This window comes from Lampetra planeri, chromosome 8 (genome assembly GCF_965212315.1).
Source record: "Lampetra planeri chromosome 8, kcLamPlan1.2.h2, whole genome shotgun sequence".
Taxonomy (NCBI): Eukaryota; Metazoa; Chordata; class Hyperoartia; order Petromyzontiformes; family Petromyzontidae; genus Lampetra; species Lampetra planeri.
The window spans coordinates 6363177-6379851 of NC_136114.1; the positions used below are offsets into that span (position 1 = coordinate 6363177).

At 45.5% G+C, this 16675-nt stretch overlaps 1 protein-coding gene across 2 annotated transcripts in view; it reads right to left on the minus strand.

Annotated features, from left to right (window-relative positions):
* The window catches only part of PPFIA2 (PPFI scaffold protein A2), a 352145-nt gene that overhangs the window by 10863 nt on the left and 324607 nt on the right, over positions 1 to 16675 (minus strand). For both annotated transcript variants that reach the window (XM_078596795.1, XM_078596794.1), the window contains 4 exons: positions 12341 to 12438; positions 8630 to 8805; positions 7188 to 7256; positions 5316 to 5508 (listed from right to left, as the gene is read on the minus strand). In XM_078596795.1, the coding sequence (XP_078452921.1) occupies positions 5316 to 5508; positions 7188 to 7256; positions 8630 to 8805; positions 12341 to 12438 (536 nt within the window). The remainder of the gene's footprint in view (positions 1 to 5315; positions 5509 to 7187; positions 7257 to 8629; positions 8806 to 12340; positions 12439 to 16675) is intronic.

Here is a 16675-nt window from a genome sequence, read left to right on the forward strand (position 1 = left end):
GATCAGGCATCAATGCCGTTTGTTCTGAAGCGATCACATTAGTGCTCCACTTTAGGCCAATTAAACACAAAGTGATGACTCCCAGAAAGCCAGCATGATCCATGAACGCATCCGTGCACTCAACGTAGTCCGCGTGTGGGATCTGCAAGCAGCCCTGGGGCTCAGAGCCATTGAGAGCTGGGCTGCTACGGACAGTGGGAATTGGACAACGCGTTGCTGCTTCTCGCGTGCAAATTTCGAGGAACGTATGTAATAGGATTTTTTAGAGGCACAGAAATGCACGCTGGCTTGACCTGCAACATTAATGAGTTGGTATACGTTATTGAGATTAGAGAAAAACAAAATCCAATTTGTCGGATCATTTAACATGTGAATGCATTTTCAATGGCTTTGCTGGGTGATACTTATTTTTTTTAATTAAGTTTCAAAACCCAGTAAATTAATTATTCAAAATTTCCCATAAACCTCGCCTATCATCTCTGTATTCAAAACAATTCTTACGACTTCGGAGGAAGTCAATGAGACTGGCCCACGCCATAGGAATGTGGGATTTCAAACATCGGCTCAGGACTGTTAACGAAGAGGAGTACAACCCCAAGCGTATTTGAGTCAGGAGACACCGACTTTCTCTACTGCAAATAAATAACATCAATAAATACATTATTTTTGGGACAGGTCACAATGACATCTAGTGGTCGAACTCAACAATCAATTACAGTACGAATATTGGCAGAAAAAAACCTGTGCATTGAATCCTCAATTAGTCTAGAAGCTCTTCCACAAACGCCCCCCCTCCCTGCTATGGATACAGTACGCGTAATTAAAATAATGCGTTTTGTTCAGATGAAATTAACAATGCTAAAGTACACGTTGTACGATAGATCCTTCCTTGCGCCGAGTACTTGGGACATTTATTCTAGTGACAGCACTTCGAAGCACTTATTTACTCCGCTGAACAGCAGACTCACACGAAACCCTGTCTGACTTTCAAGAGACAAATGCATCAAAGCCCCCTGTTGACACTAAAACAGAAGGCTGTCGACACTCTCTATAGTTTTGAATGATTCAAGCGCAAACTAGTGGATCGTATGAGGCTGGTACGCTCGCACACACAACGAGAGCAAGGGGGTGGGGAGTGTTGGTGCAGTGGTAAGTGCCACTGCCATATCAACCCGGTCTCCTGAGTTTGATTCCTGGCCGTGGCTGCGATTAGCTGCGAGGTTTCTTTAAACCGGTTCTGCCCAACTCTCTGCACCCTTTGCCAACATACACAAACCAAAGTGGTGAAGTATGGTCAAACAACCAATGTAACGGGCACTGCATGGAGGGTCTTTATCCAGCCGTTGATTGACAAGGGGTATAACACTATGAGACACATCTCCTTTAGCAGTGGCAAAATATAGTAGTAGGTTTTTACCCTTTAAACTGGTACAAAAACTGACACCTTTATACAAGGCATCATGTTTGCAATAACCACAACACAAGCAGTCAAAATGCAAACAAAAACGCCTTTTGGCGTCATCTGGTCCAACACCAGTGGAGACTAGGCTCTAAGGAAAGCTGTCTCTCGGGTGTGGACCAATCAACTTCAAGGACAGTGCGCATATCATTATCAGAGTTGTTTCTTTTTGTTTGCATTTTGACTGCTTGTGTTGCGGTTATTGCAAACATGATGCCTTGTATAAAGGTGTCAGTTTTGTACCAGTTTAAAAGGTAAAAACCTACTACTAAGGGGCTATAAATTATGCTTTTTATTATTATTTACAGAACAAACACAAAGATGGCCCTTACAGACTGCCAGGCTTACGGCTGTTATCGAGCACCTATTTAACTCCAAGGCATGCCACACGAGGATGTGGTGTAGGCAACACCATGCTCAGCCGCCTTTGTTATCCCCAGTACCGATGTTGATGTTGACTGCACTATATTGGATTTTAGGCTGAATGCACACAGGCAAGGCCCATACCATGTTCAGATTTCCACTGCCACTGGTGTGGAATCAGGCCTTGGTGTCCAGGAGTCGAGCCGGAGCCAACACAGGATTGGAGCACAGCAAACTAACCACCACGTGCTCAATACACGTACACGATGTGCACACGTGGAGCGCCAGGGGTGGCGAAATGTTATCTCCCTCGCCTGGTATGCAGGAGGTCGTGGGTTCAATCCCAACCCGGACACCTGAATATTTGGACTTTGCATTTCCTCCCCGTGGTCGCGTGGATTTTTCTCCGGGTTGTCCGGCTTTTCCCCTCCGCATTTTGCAACGTGCGTTAAGGGTATTTGGCTGCTTTAAATTTCCACATGATAAGCCACTTAGTTGAGCGATCATTTGTGGCCAGGCCGTTTCTGAAAAGATCTATATTGCTCAGTAGGCCTTACTTGGTGAAATAAAAAATAGTTTATAATAGTGTAAAAAGACAACGATCCTGCTGTTGGGAATGCTGGGGCAAGTCCTGATAAAAGAACCTATAACGGTCGACACGACACTTGAGGGGGTGGGTGTATCTAGCACCATTTCCAGCCGCCTTCATCTCCCCAGTGTTGATGTTTACACATTCGGTACTCATTTAAGGCCGAGTCAGCCGAGGGGAGGTGCAGAATTAATTCGGATATTTCCCATTGATTTTATCTGTTGCTGGAAATGTAACCCATTTAGCCGGGTTTGTAGTAAATTAAGCTAACCACTGCACAGCCGCTCCGCACAGACATACACATTCATGTAAAAATAACCAAAGATTCCCTGTATAGCCTTAACAGAATTTTGGGGCAAGTGCCGTTAGCGAACACCCATAAAGGCTGGCACGGTACACGACGGGGTGGGTGGCCAGGACAACACCTGACCACCTTTGTCTCCCCAGTGATGATGTTTATCCACGGCACCAGGTCCTCATTCGAGGCTGAGTCCACCTAGTGGAGGCCCAGGACCAGTTCAGATGAATGTCACTGGTTTTGGCCACAAGCAGGGATCAGACTCGGGCCGCCGGGTTGCTCATGCTGTGTGCGCTAACCGCTACACTACCGCTAAGGTACACCCGTGGCGTCATTCATACAGGCCATTCGTTTTGAATTTTAAATGGGTATGAATATCTGTCGCCATTCTACAGGGGGCATGTTTGCACTTCACAGCTAGCTACACTTGGATGGAGCAGAAAATCACAGCGCAGACGCGGAGGCAGTGAGTGGGGAGAGGAGGTTGCCGTGGTGAGGGGGGGGATGAGAGGAGAGAGTGCTACTTTGAAACGTTCTCTCTCCTGCATGCCGCTCCATGCCTTTGAGCGTTCGCAGAAACCTGACAGAACTATGATAACATGTATTTTGCATTTTTTTGCCTATTTCTTTCATTCCTTGTTGTTGTTATTTTCCGTTAAACCATACCAGAACACAAGAGGTTATATACGGACCAACGCGATCATCCAGCATGAGCGATTTGCCGTGTTTGAATGGACTGTTGAATGGTGTGTCGTAAAATTGTGCCAACGCATCTCCGTGACCTCGCCGAGTGCCCTTTGAGGTACCAAATGACAATCGGACGATTGCAGTCGCATGCTCAAGCTTCTATTCAGGATGCAGGTTCGACCGCTCGCATCAACAAAGGCGCTGAAGACGTCCGCACGCCAAATAATCTTTGCCCAGCGGAGCCCTCCTCTACTAAAGCGTTATCCGAGACCTGCCGGGACTTAGAGAAGGGCGGAGGGGGGACCCCTCTTGCGTGCAGACCCAGATCACCGCTTCATTATCCTCTAATCAGCTTTGAGCAGCAGTGCCTACGCAAACACAGCGGGGGCTAAGGCGGCACACATGGGCCTCGGAGGCGCTGTGCATGGCAGATTGAGAGCGTTCGTCTCAGAACGAGCCGTGCAAAATTAGTTCCGCACACTTTTTAAAGCTGCCATTAATCCGCACGGTGTTACGAGCGATGGATATAGGAAGTGATGAGGCCGACCCCGATTTCTTACTGTATATTGTTTTTATATGTGTATATAGTGCACGTTTAAATGTTATCATTCATGCTGTGCATATACTTAAGGAACTGATCCTTCATACACGCTTTCTCAGGGGACAAGTGCCGTTGGAAAATATCTATTGCAGCGTCGATCTAATAAAATGTATTCATATATTATAAGATAATGTAACAATAAGGCCTCGCTGAGTCTCAAGACTCTTATTTCAGAGGTACCTGTTTAGCCGCTGCCATTATGCAGTGTCTTTCATGTTACGGGAAAAACCCGCAAAACACACATTGAGCAAATAAAAAGTCCAAGGTCTCCACTGACGTGTTTACAACCCGTTTGCTGCTCTGCAATCTCCTGGCCTCACAAATCGATGAGATTCACCACCAATCCTTGCCTCCAAAGAGCTACTTCACAGAAGTTGCGTCCACTATATCATCTAATCTACTCACAAACCAGGCCTCTGCGATCAATGCAACCCAGCAGTGGCTTTTTTGTCTTAACAAAGCAAATATCTCACAAATCAGGTGGATCACATGCGGTGCATTGTCTACACCTGCGCAGAGCGGCATGCTTGAGTCACGCGGGGTGGCTGTCTTGCCCAGGGCCGGATTAAATTTGATGGGGGGCAGTCAAAGAGTTTTGAGGGCTTGTCTTCGTGAATTCAATACGCTCCCCTTTAACGGTTTAACCTCCACCCATGCCCGATGCAAAACACACTGTTGTTATTTAGAAACTCAACGCATTCATCGATGACTGTGCCTTAAATGGAAAATACTGACGTAAATCGGTGACCCTTTGGCTAATGGCTCTCTTAAAAAGAGCATTGTTAATTACTTATATTGTTCCAGTTACAGTTTATAAATGTGATACTCACTGCAAAGCTCAGTGAAAATTAAAAGGAACATAACTCAGTCAATTTTAGCCCATAATAGGTCATGCATATAGTGATGCTCCAGCTATAATTACGAAATAACTTATAGGATGTATATGAGTACTAGTCTGGAATTTCAGCCATTAAAAAGCTGTATATATATAAGTAGAGACTCATCAAACTAAACTAAAATATTTCAGTTAGCAGGTAAAGTGCACTGAGCTATTAGCTGTTCTGCATAGGCGACCTGGTCACGTGGTAGCTCATTTAATTTATAGGAGCAGCCAACCAATCTAAACGCACGATTCTAAACATGGAGGACAAACCACGAAAGGACCTGGAGAAAAATCCACACAACCACCACGTGGAGAGAGAGAGAACACGAAAACTCCAAATATACACGCGTCAAGGTCGGGATCGAACCCACCGACATTCTGCTAACTGGCCGAGGGAGATAACAACTGGTGCGACCCCGTGAACCCCGGTCGGACCGTCTGGCTGCGCTTTCTTGGGCAGGGCGGTGGGGGACGCTGCGGCCGTGGCGTTGACGCGGAAGCCCGCGGGCAGCGTCTCGGCCGAGCCGGGCACCATGACGCCCACGCCCGACGCCTCCTGCGGGTGGAAGCGCTTCCGCCAGGACGGGCCGCGCTGGAAATTCTTGTCTTCGTTCTGAAAGAGGGCGTCCTTTTGGGAGAAGAGGACAAAAAAAAACACAAAGGAGAAAACCGTCTTGAAGCTGCCGGACGTGCACACAGGAAGAGCTGTCATGAGAGCAAACAAAACTTTATAGTGTTGCTTTAAAGACCTCGCAATTGGGCATTTCTTTTCATCTCGAATGAACATTTTTGTATTGCTTTTTGTGTTTGGTTTGTTGTCCTTCCCCCCAGCACCTCTAATTAGCACAGTTGGCTACGTACGGTGCGAGGACAACAAAACTTATTTTCTACCGTGCGACCGAGTCGGGGCCGTGCTAAGCCGGCGTGCGGCTCAGGAGGCACTGGGCACACTTTCCACCGTAGAACCCGAGCCGTCCCACGAACGTCACACACACGGTGAACGTGACATCAGCGTCACACGTTCAAGTGCAACTGACTGACGCAAAATACGACGAAAACGTTTAAACCCACGCCTCGCTCTGCTTGCCCCCAAGCCAGATGGCAGATGTCTTGTCAGGATAGAGTTTCATGGTTTGGTTTGGGCACGGCTCGGCAAATAGCCAGTGGAAACAATGTACCTGTCCTGTGAGGACTCTGCACTGCCACGGCTGAGATGTGGTTGTGCAAAAGGGCCGTAAGATGATTCATTGCTGCCAGTGCCAATACGTATTGACTAAATAAAGACAAATATACTGCCCATCGCATTGCGTCCTCTTCACATGTGCTGCGAAAAGTAATGAATGTAGGTTTCAGGTGCTTGTAAGGATTGTTATTTTCTAAAATGGAAATGGAGAGAGTTTTAAACAAAGTATCATCCTGCTTTTAAATGAAGTTTAATAATAATAAAACGTTATCATACTTTACAGCCCTTCATCAATCGACCACTGGATGCTGTGTTGGTGGTGGGAGTTATTTAACCATACTTGACCACACTGGTTAGTACGGGTTGGTAAGAGGTGGGCCTCGAACTGGTTCCGATACAACTTGCCACTGATGTTAGCCGTGGATCCAGACTTGAACTCGGATCGCCAGGTTCACAACAACACTGTTTCCCACAAAGTTTGACATGTGGCTTCCGATCGTGTTTAACAGTTTCCCCACGTTTTATACGTCCGCTTTCCCAATTATGAACCGATTTCCCCATGCTTCCAACAAAAACATTCACGATAAAAAGGCAGCTATGTGATCACGCGATCTTAACCACTGAGTTTATTACTTCTATCAAGACACGTTAGCGTGATTTTTAATGGAAAATACGTTTTGAGATGTTCATGACCTTGTTTTTATTTTATTTTAAACAGTATCTGAGCACAGGCCCAAAGGCCCAAAATGTCACGTGGCCAGCAACAAACAGCACTTGCCAAGTTGTAAAAGTGAAGCGTTAACAAGGTTCTTTCATTGAGAAAGGTGATTATAAGAGCTTGGCAAAAAGAGACGGAGGAGGCAAAGAAGTCAGCGACTGGGTTCCAGAGTCCTCTCAACGTCTGGAGGAGTAAAACAGTGAAGTTCATGAGAACAGTGGCCACATTTTCCATGAGTTCCAATGAGTCACTCGTGGGTGGCCGTTTGGTGGCACGTTGATGGCGGCTGGCCCAGCAGTGACGGAAACCATCGAGTCAGACATCGGCTGTGATCAGTGGCAGTCGCATCTCCCGGCGGAAGAAACTAAAACACGATGAGCGATTTCCTCGAGATGCCTCCTCTTACCTCTTCCAGCCGACGCTCGGTGCCCAGGGCCAGGAGATTGTTAAACTCCCTCTCCAGCACTTGCCGAGCCTGCAGCACAAACGGACGAGTGTCACCCGCGTATCCGACACAGCGTCCGTGCGCGCGTGCAGCTGCATCGATACCGCCGGCTATTGACCACTAAGTGGTGGTGAGGTCACGCTGGTGCCTGTGTCTGGGGTGCACTTTGAGGGCACGCAGGGACAGCGGGCAGGCCACGTCGCAGGCGTCTGGTTGCGTTCAAAATGTTCCAGGGTTGGAAAACAGTGGTGCTGATGCTGGTATCGCTGAAAGGATTTGAGTGTGCACCAGAGTTGTGTTCGTTTTTCCGTGAAGGTAATAGAACCCTTATCTGAAACATGCTCATTCATCCACTGTGTGTGTGTGTGTGTATATATATATCTATGGCATATAATCACTAACCCCTTGCGATTGAACGAATTGTCACGGTTCAAGAAGACATTTTTTATTTTCAGCATTGTGGTAAATGTTCCGCCCTCTAGTGGCTACATGGGCTATGTGCACAAATTAAATAAAGTTAGATCCCTTCATCGACTGTTGCTCAATAAAGGCCTCCTTATGACTTTGAATCATGGGGGCTGCTTGACCATACTTCACCACGCTGGTGAGTGTGGCTTGTTGAAAAGGATGAGCCCAGGACCAGATGAGACATGACTCAGCACTGGCACTAACCATTGGCTTACTCGTGGCTGGGAATGGAACTCAGGTCGCCAGCTTAATATCATGAGCATTAAATACATTTCAAAAGATGACTTTTTGCATCCTTACATGCCGAATATATATCACCAATTATTGTAACTCGGAGTGCAGACACACCAAGTGAAGAGACACTCATTATGTGAACTCCCTCCCGACTGCAGGCCATCGCAACAACAAAAAACTACATCCAGTGTCTCTTCAGGAGTGCTTTCTCACCACAGCAACAACATAAAGCCATTTAATATTGTGTGGTCTATTGAAAGCCATCTATCTGAAATAGGCTTGGCTGAATTCAACGAATTCAACATTTATACGATGCTTTTTAGAAGCAGCTGTTGGTAAATACATTCTACCATGACCAGTCTGCTTGAGACCCCGGTTTAACCTTAGGTGGGAATTAGGCATTCAAATGCAAAATCAATAAGTACATTTTTTTTATATATGTATATAAATATGGCTTTTTAATGTGTAAGGTCACAGAAGCAGCTACTCCAAAAACTACGACCCTGAGGAGTTAAAGATGCCCCCAGTAGCGAGTGGCATAAAGCTCGCGGTCACAACACGCAGCCCAACCGCACCGGATAACTGCATTCCTCCTCGAGTCTCAACAAAGATTCCGAAATCTGAAAAACGAGCGGCACGTGAAAACCCTCCTGTGCCCAATCGATCCCGGGGGCCGCGAGAACGTGCCGCGGCTCCTGCACCTGCGTGTTCTGCGTGGGGATCTGCAGCGAGAGGGCCAGTGCGATGTGGTCGAAGGTGTCGTCCAGGGCGATGAGCGCCCCGTGCACGCCGCTCTCCACCAGGCTGTTGGCGTAGTCGCGCAGGCCGATCGACTGGATCCAGCGGATCACGCGCTCGTTGCTCCACACCATCACGTCTGAAACGCACGTCGCGAGCGCCACCACCGCATCCACGTGACGCTGATGCCGCGCTGCCGCCGCGACTTTTTTAGTTCAGAGGCAACGACGTCCCCGTGCTCGAGCCAGTGTGTGGGCTGTTCTCGGTCAACCCGAGCTTAAGTTGGTGTTGGATCATCCACATTACTATGTTCGGGGACGCGACTATCATCACGACAACCGCTGTTGATTTGTTGATGATTATATTCTTGGTTCTTTTGGTGAAGTCACGTAAATAGAAAAAAAAAATCTGAAACAAAAGCGAAAAACCCACGACGTTTCGATCGCAACACAAGCGGTCTTCATCATCTCCGCCTGATGAAGACCGCTCTCGTAGGGCCATTCGATCTTCTTTCCCTCGGTCACTTCAGGGTGGATTCATTGACATGCTAATTTCTCTGCTCCAGCAGCTGCCCCAGCAGACCCACCTCTCTCTCTGCCCCCCCCCCCCTTCTCTCTATTTAAGGTCTCGACAGAGAGGAATTGGGTCTCTGTGTGTCTATGTTGTGTGTCTCTCTCTGTGTCTGTGTTGTCTCTCTCTGCTTGTGTGTCTGTCTGTATGTCTCCGTGTCTGTGTTTTGTCTCTCTCTCAAATTTAGTTCTACCTGATGACGGTTGCTTGTGTTGCAATCAAAACGTCGTCTTCTATTATTTAATTTATTTTCTTTCTACATGACTTTACCGAAAGAACCAGAGAGTAATTCCTGCAGTCACGAAAGCTTCAAATCAAGTTAGACCATGCCAATTCGTCACTAGTACAGCACACCGGTGTGTTGGAGAGCCAAGCCACAACATTTACAATCTGAGTTCGACGTTTCGCCAGTAATTACAACTAGCTTCATCGGCAACAGCCAGATTCGTGGAGAAGTCCACCTGTTTCGTTCCTTATATAGAGGCGCAGATGTGTTGACCTCCCTTCTGCGTTCTTGCACAATGTGGGAGGGGGATTACTGAGGCAACGTACATAATGCATGTGCATTATGCGAGCCCTTTGAACTTGTCCTTGCTGTCTATTTTGTTTATTAAAATAGCCCTACAAACAGTAATCCCTATTGAAGTACGCTGTCCTTTGTAGGCATGCATCTAAATAATGTATTGGTTGATGATTCGCTTCCACGCAGCACTATGACGGTAGCTAGCCGAACGGTTAAAGTTATTTTGACTTCTTTCAATTTCGAAAGATTCTCTCATTAGTCTTCAACATTATCAAAACTTCAACATTATCAAAATAAATTGAGTGCCCTTGTTGGCACGAGTGTTCTGCTACTGCTGACAGTTGCATTTTGGAGAATTTTATATTTTTCTGATGTTCTTTTAGTCTCGTGCTGACCATTCGTCCTGTTTGCCCAACATAACATTTACCACACGTGCAGTTAATTCTGTACACACCTTTTGTTGATAGCTTCGGTAATACATCTTTTGTACCAGATATTAAATTCTGTATTTTATGTACCGTGCCAAATCTGACTCGGATGTTTTGGTTTGGCAAACATCTGGCTAGTTTATCAGTTACTCCCGCAATGTACGGTATTTTGATCGTTTTAATTACTTGGGCAGTTTCAATGCTCTTATTTGATTTGGTTTTGGTATTAAATGCCCTGTTAATTTGTGAATCATTGTAACCAATCATTCGCAGCGCTTTACATTGTATTATGTGTGCTAGACGTGTCAATTGCATCTAGAATTAAATTCCGATGTTCAAATTACTGGAATATAGAAAACCATGGCATTCATGAACATTTTTTCATCGGATTAAAACAAAAGAAAAAGGGCACGTGATGAATTGACACACGTCCACAACTAACAGAAGCAAGCTGCGTGACAACAGTGAAACGCACGCACACACGGTGTCTCCAAACACAAACGGCTTGTGAACTTATTAGGGAGATCTCAATTAGCATTTGTTTTCTCCATCTAAAGCTTGGGAGCCCTGTGTGCATGTGCTCGAGCGCAGCTTTTGCTGCTCTCTGCAACGAGGCCACTTGCTTTTGTGATCTTCAATGGCAATGTCCCCGGCTTTGGTAAGAAAAACAACGCAGCAGCAATAAACGTAGCCAACAACACGTCGCTTTCATCTCAACAGCATCCCCGGCGCATGCACAAATTTCGCTCCCGCACTTTCAAAAAAACAGTGCTCATTTCCTTTGATGACACACTCGGAAGCTTTGATGCTGGGCTGGGTTAGGTGCAGTCGTACAGCTGCGGGCGTGAGTGGATAGGCGCTCGCTGGGTAAGGGGAAAGCAACACGGCCGTAAACTTTGACGTGTTTGCTGTCAGGACGATGTCACCTCTTCTCCATCTCCTGAAAAAACTTTCATCACAGGCGATGGAAGGGTGGCACTTGTGTTCTCAGATGCGCAATGGATGCACCAGGACCCGGCCCGTGACCTGAATTTGGAAATTTACATCGCCCACGCAGTGAAAAGAATCTTCCATAGTTTTTTTCATCATCATCATAAAAAAAAAAACCTTCATCCTTTTCCCTTCCCCGTACACAACTTGCGAAAAATATACAAACTCTAAACCCAGTTGTTTGAACGCAAGGGACGACGAACTTAACGTTGAGGGAAGTGCAAATTAAAGGCCCAGCCAGACTGAAAAATCCATCGCAAGATCTCGGTAGCATATTTTTCAAACGTGACAAATGATGATGGTACGATGATGTTAATAAGTAATGCTACTTGCTCATAACAGTGAAAAGATGAGTGCACGTAGTTCCACTGGGGAAGAGAGTTTGTGTCGTGGTCTTGGGCACAGACTGGGCGGCACCTGAATCTGTCTTTAAAAATCAGGTCAAGAGGTTTGAGCTGGCACACAAAACGAGCTGCATGAATCACTCCACAGAGCTGTTTGCTACTTTAGATGGGAAGACAAGTGAGTCGTTGGGTAAGTCTAAACATCCACACGAGCATAAGCTGAAGCTGGGGCATCAATCCATTCAACCATTCTTCACACCAAACTTAGCGAAACGCTCGATTAATTGATTTTGGAGATTCTAGATTTGAAGCTTTCGTGACTGCAAGAATTCATACTCTTAGGTTTTTTCGGTAAAGTCACGTAGGTAAAAAAAAAATCATGAAAAGAAATAATAAAAAATAATAGGGAATTTTTTAATTATTTTATTTCTACTATTTTTTATATTATTATTTATTATTTATGTTTATTTTTTTTCCCTACGTGACTTGACCGAAAAAACCTAAGAGTATAGCTCGATTAATTGCCAGTCAACACAGACCATTGCACACATGCTTAGGGTCCACTTGTGTGAGGCAAGCTAGTGTACCCTGGTGGCTTATCATAGCATGGGGTAGTCGTGAACACTCAATATGCACTGCCGAGCATACCTGAAATTCTATCGCGACCATTGGTCGCAGATAAAAGGGAAATGTACACGGCTCATTAACCCGTGAAAAATGACGTGCATCTCGTTACTTTAAAAATGTCTGCAAAAAAAATAGGGAGAATCAGGCAAATTGCTTTGGACAAACGATGCGTGATGAGCAAGGAAGGCTCACCTTTCATCTCGTGTTGACTCTCTTCCCGTTTCCTTTCCAGATCTTTCCGGTCGTAATTTAATCTCTTGAGGCACATGATGCCGTACTGCAGACTTGTCCTGTATGGGGAGTGTGCGTGTGTGTGGTGTGCGTGTGCGCATACACACACATGTGAGCATATGTACACATACATTTTATGAAATCCAGTTTCGTTATGTCTTTTTTGTTTGTTTTTTGGTGAAGTTTAAGACGTCAGACATGCTTATATGGGCACTGGGTGGTCAGTGGTCATCTACACTTGCAGCCCTGAGCCAAAGTGGACATTCCCCAATACTACAGCAAGGACCAAACTTGTTATACGATGCCCATAATACATTATGGAGTGATACATTTAGTTTCAACCGTCAATATAAATCCATTAATTAATTAGTTGAATATACTATTAAATATTTAGCTTTAAAGACACGTGCGTTTCATTTAGGGCATGACACGAACGTGGTAAAATAGGTCACATTTAACAGAATATTACATGTTATTTTTACGTATTAATCAAAGGGCAAGTCTAAAGCCAGCCCAATGCATGGAGATAAAAACACTGCCTGGATCACAGCTTAACCAATGCACCGTCTCATCTTTGTCCTTGTGTAATGACAGTAGAGTCAACCTACGGTGTGAGTGGACTAGTGGCCACAGGAGGTAATGACAGGGGAGTCGGCCTGCAGTACGAATGGACTAGTGGCCACGGGAGGTAATGGCAGGGGAGTCAGCCTGCAGTACGAATGGACTAGTGGCCACGGGAGGTAATGACAGGGGAGTCAGCCTGCAGTACGAATGGACTGGTGGCCACGGGAGGTAATGGCAGGGGAGCAAGCCTGCAGTACGAATGGACTAGTGGCCACGGGAGGTAATGGCAGGGGAGTCAGCCTGCAGTACGAATGGACTAGTGGCCACGGGAGGTAATGACAGGGGAGTCGGCCTGCAGTACGAATGGACTAGTGGCCACGGGAGGTAATGGCAGGGGAGTCGGCCTGCAGTATGAATGGACTAGTGGCCACGGGAGGTAATGACAGGGGAGTCAGCCTGCAGTACGAATGGACTGGTGGCCATGGGAGGTAATGACAGGGGAGTCAGCCTGCAGTACGAATGGACTAGTGGCCACGGGAGGTAATGGCAGGGGAGTCAGCCTGCAGTACGAATGGACTGGTGGCCACGGGAGGTAATGACAGGGGAGTCAGCCTGCAGTACGAATGGACTAGTGGCCACGGGAGGTAATGGCAGGGGAGTCAGCCTGCAGTACGAATGGACTGGTGGCCACGGGATGTAATGACAGGGGAGTCAGCCTGCAGTACGAATGGACTGGTGGCCACGGGAGGTAATGACAGGGGAGTCAGCCTGCAGTACGAATGGACTGGTGGCCACGGGAGGTAATGACAGGGGAGTCAGCCTGCAGTACGAATGGACTGGTGGCCACGGGAGGTAATGGCAGGGGAGTCAGCCTGCAGTACGAATGGACTGGTGGCTACGGGAATGATCGAGAATAGAAACGTAGCCAGGTGACGGAAGAGGACGGTAGAGTCTGCTGGTAGAGCGAGCGGTCTAGAACCAGCGAGAAGGTTCGGGAATGGGAGCGTGGCCTCGGACCGTATATAAGGGAGATGTGCGGGAGACTCGGGGCTGTAGCAGTGGGGGTCTCCGCCTGTTCGAGTGTGAGCACGTGGCTCCTTAAATAAAGAAACCATCTCAAGACAAGTGCGTCGAAGTCGTCATGACACTTGTACTACTGCCGTTATATTGCTCTTTGTTCTTCAGCAATCCTGCCTAGAATGAAATAAATAAGCAGACAATACGCCTCCTCCCAAATCTGTCCCTCCAAATACATAAAAATAAGTATTTTTACATGACCCATATCAGCTCCCATGGCCTTCTGGGAGTTATATGTTTTCAATAGCATTGCTATGCTTAAACCAACTCTGGTGAACTGTTTGATGTTTATTGGCAAGGATCCTATCTATTAAATACAAGTAATTGGATCCTCTGTCTTGTGCTTTTTAAAAATATGAATACACTAAAAAATATTAAATGTTTAAATATGAATATACTTTTAATAGAATTACATTGTACTATAGCCTGAACATATGTATATAATCATTATAAAGTGATTCACTCAAGGCGGAGGAAAATCTTAATTGCCCTATGCACATGAATATTGCACATGCCTAGAAGCTGTCGTTTGGTGAATTATTAATATTCCCCAGCATAAACTGCATTCAAATGTGCATTTAAAATCAAGGCCATATGCACCCACACACAGTAACACACGCAAATAAAATTAACACATATATTTTAAATCACACCCGACAATGATGTACAGTGTGCTGAAATAATTTCAAAACATTTCCGCCAAAAAATGTGCAACTCGGATATATTCCTCCTGAGATGTGCACATTAAGAAAAAATAGCGGCAGTTGAAAAACAGTCCTATTATTATTATTTGATTAAAAACACACAGGCCCTATTGCTTTGGTCTGAATGTAACCACTTTTTATTAAGGCAAAAAAAGTAACATTCTATTGAAAATCAACGACAATCGCCTGGCAGCTCCTCGGAATGTAAGAGCGAGATTATTTTTTTTGTGTTATTGTTACGCTTGTTTACCCCAGAAAAGCCTCACCGAGTCTCAAGACTTTTCCAAGAGGGTCTTACCAAGTTCTCACATTGGGGGTGATGTTGCTGCTTTGTGTGAACCCAATTGAGTCATTTGAAGGTATATTTTCAGCAGTCCGACGTTTGGCCAATACGAGTTATTATATTTTATTTTAGTTGGCGCGACTCCCATTATAATTCTAGATTTAAAGCTTTCGTGACTGCAAGGATTCATATTCTTAGGTTTTTTCGGTAAAGTCACGTAGCTAAAAAATTAAAGTTAATAAAAGTAAAATAAAAATAAAAATCACGACGTTTCGGAGGCAACACAAGCTTCCGTCTTCAGGTGGAACCGTCACAGCACGACAGCTGTATTAAGTGAGAGAAATTCCAAGAATTATAAATTTCCAACCGATGATAAGCCACTTCATTGAGCGATTCATTGTGGCCAGGTCCCTACTGAAAGAGAACTATCAGCTAAGTGGGTTTTACCTACTAAAATATAATAGTTTTTGTTTATTTGTTTTTAGTGATTTGCTTACCTTTCCTATACTTTGCACTCATATCGTGTTTTTAACTATTTGTTTCAACTTTCTGACCCGCCTCTGCTGGACATCTGTGAAACAGAGTTTTATAAGCTCATCGGATTTCTCCAATGAGAGGATAGATAAAGATTCTGATTCTGAAAACCGAAAACTTGGAGGAAACTCATGCGGAACAAGGGGAAAACAATCAAACTCCACTCAGAAAGGCGCCCTAGTCGGGAGCCGAACTCAGGGCCTTGTTGCTGTGAGGTACAAGTATTACCACTATGCCACTCAATGCTGCAAGTTGTGTGCAATTTTAGCAGGCTTTTACTTCCATTTACGTGGGACAAACGGTTTGTCTTACATGTCCTTATTTTGTAAAAACATATATGCTACGTAACATGTGTAATGTTTTCCAAATTTCAAATTCATAAATTCTCAGGACAGTCTACTGTGCAGTAAAAGCTAGATATGTGCACAAGATTATTTAAAACTAAAAACATGACCTCTGCACAAGGCTAAAAAAACGCTGCGCCGTGCGCATGTGTTATGCATTAAAAGGCTGAGACTATTCCAATGCAAACGTTTTTTTTACGGCACAGTTTTATTGCGCGCAAATGTGCTATTCACTTTGCACGTAAACGAAATATCTTGGGTCCAGGCTATAACATAAGCTATGATATATTTACTCTCAAGGAACCTATGGGACCACAATGTTAACAAAACTCACGTGGCTGGCTTAGTTGCGCAATTGAAATTAAGTCTACGCGCTCCTGTATCGTCTTGCATCGTTCCTGGTTTAAGAAATCATTAATTTCCAAACGCCGGTTGCAACGGGTATACACTGTCCGCTCGCATGCTATGCACATGCGAGAGATCACAATCCACCTTCATACCACTCTTCTCGAGCTATTAACATGATTGTCATTCTCGTGAACTTCGCTCGTTGATTTCTCCACCCAGGTGATGGACTCTGTTCACCAGACTTTCAAAGCTGGCTCATCTACCATGTGTTCCACCACCAACAACAACAACGACCGCCATTCGCCACTAAGTGGCGGTAATGTCACCCACGGCGCTTGTGCCAGGCGATGTGCACGTTGAGGCCATGTGAAGTGTTGAATGCCCGGTGGCAGGGCACGTGGCAGACCCAGGTTCCATGGGTCGACTGACTGAGATGACTGGT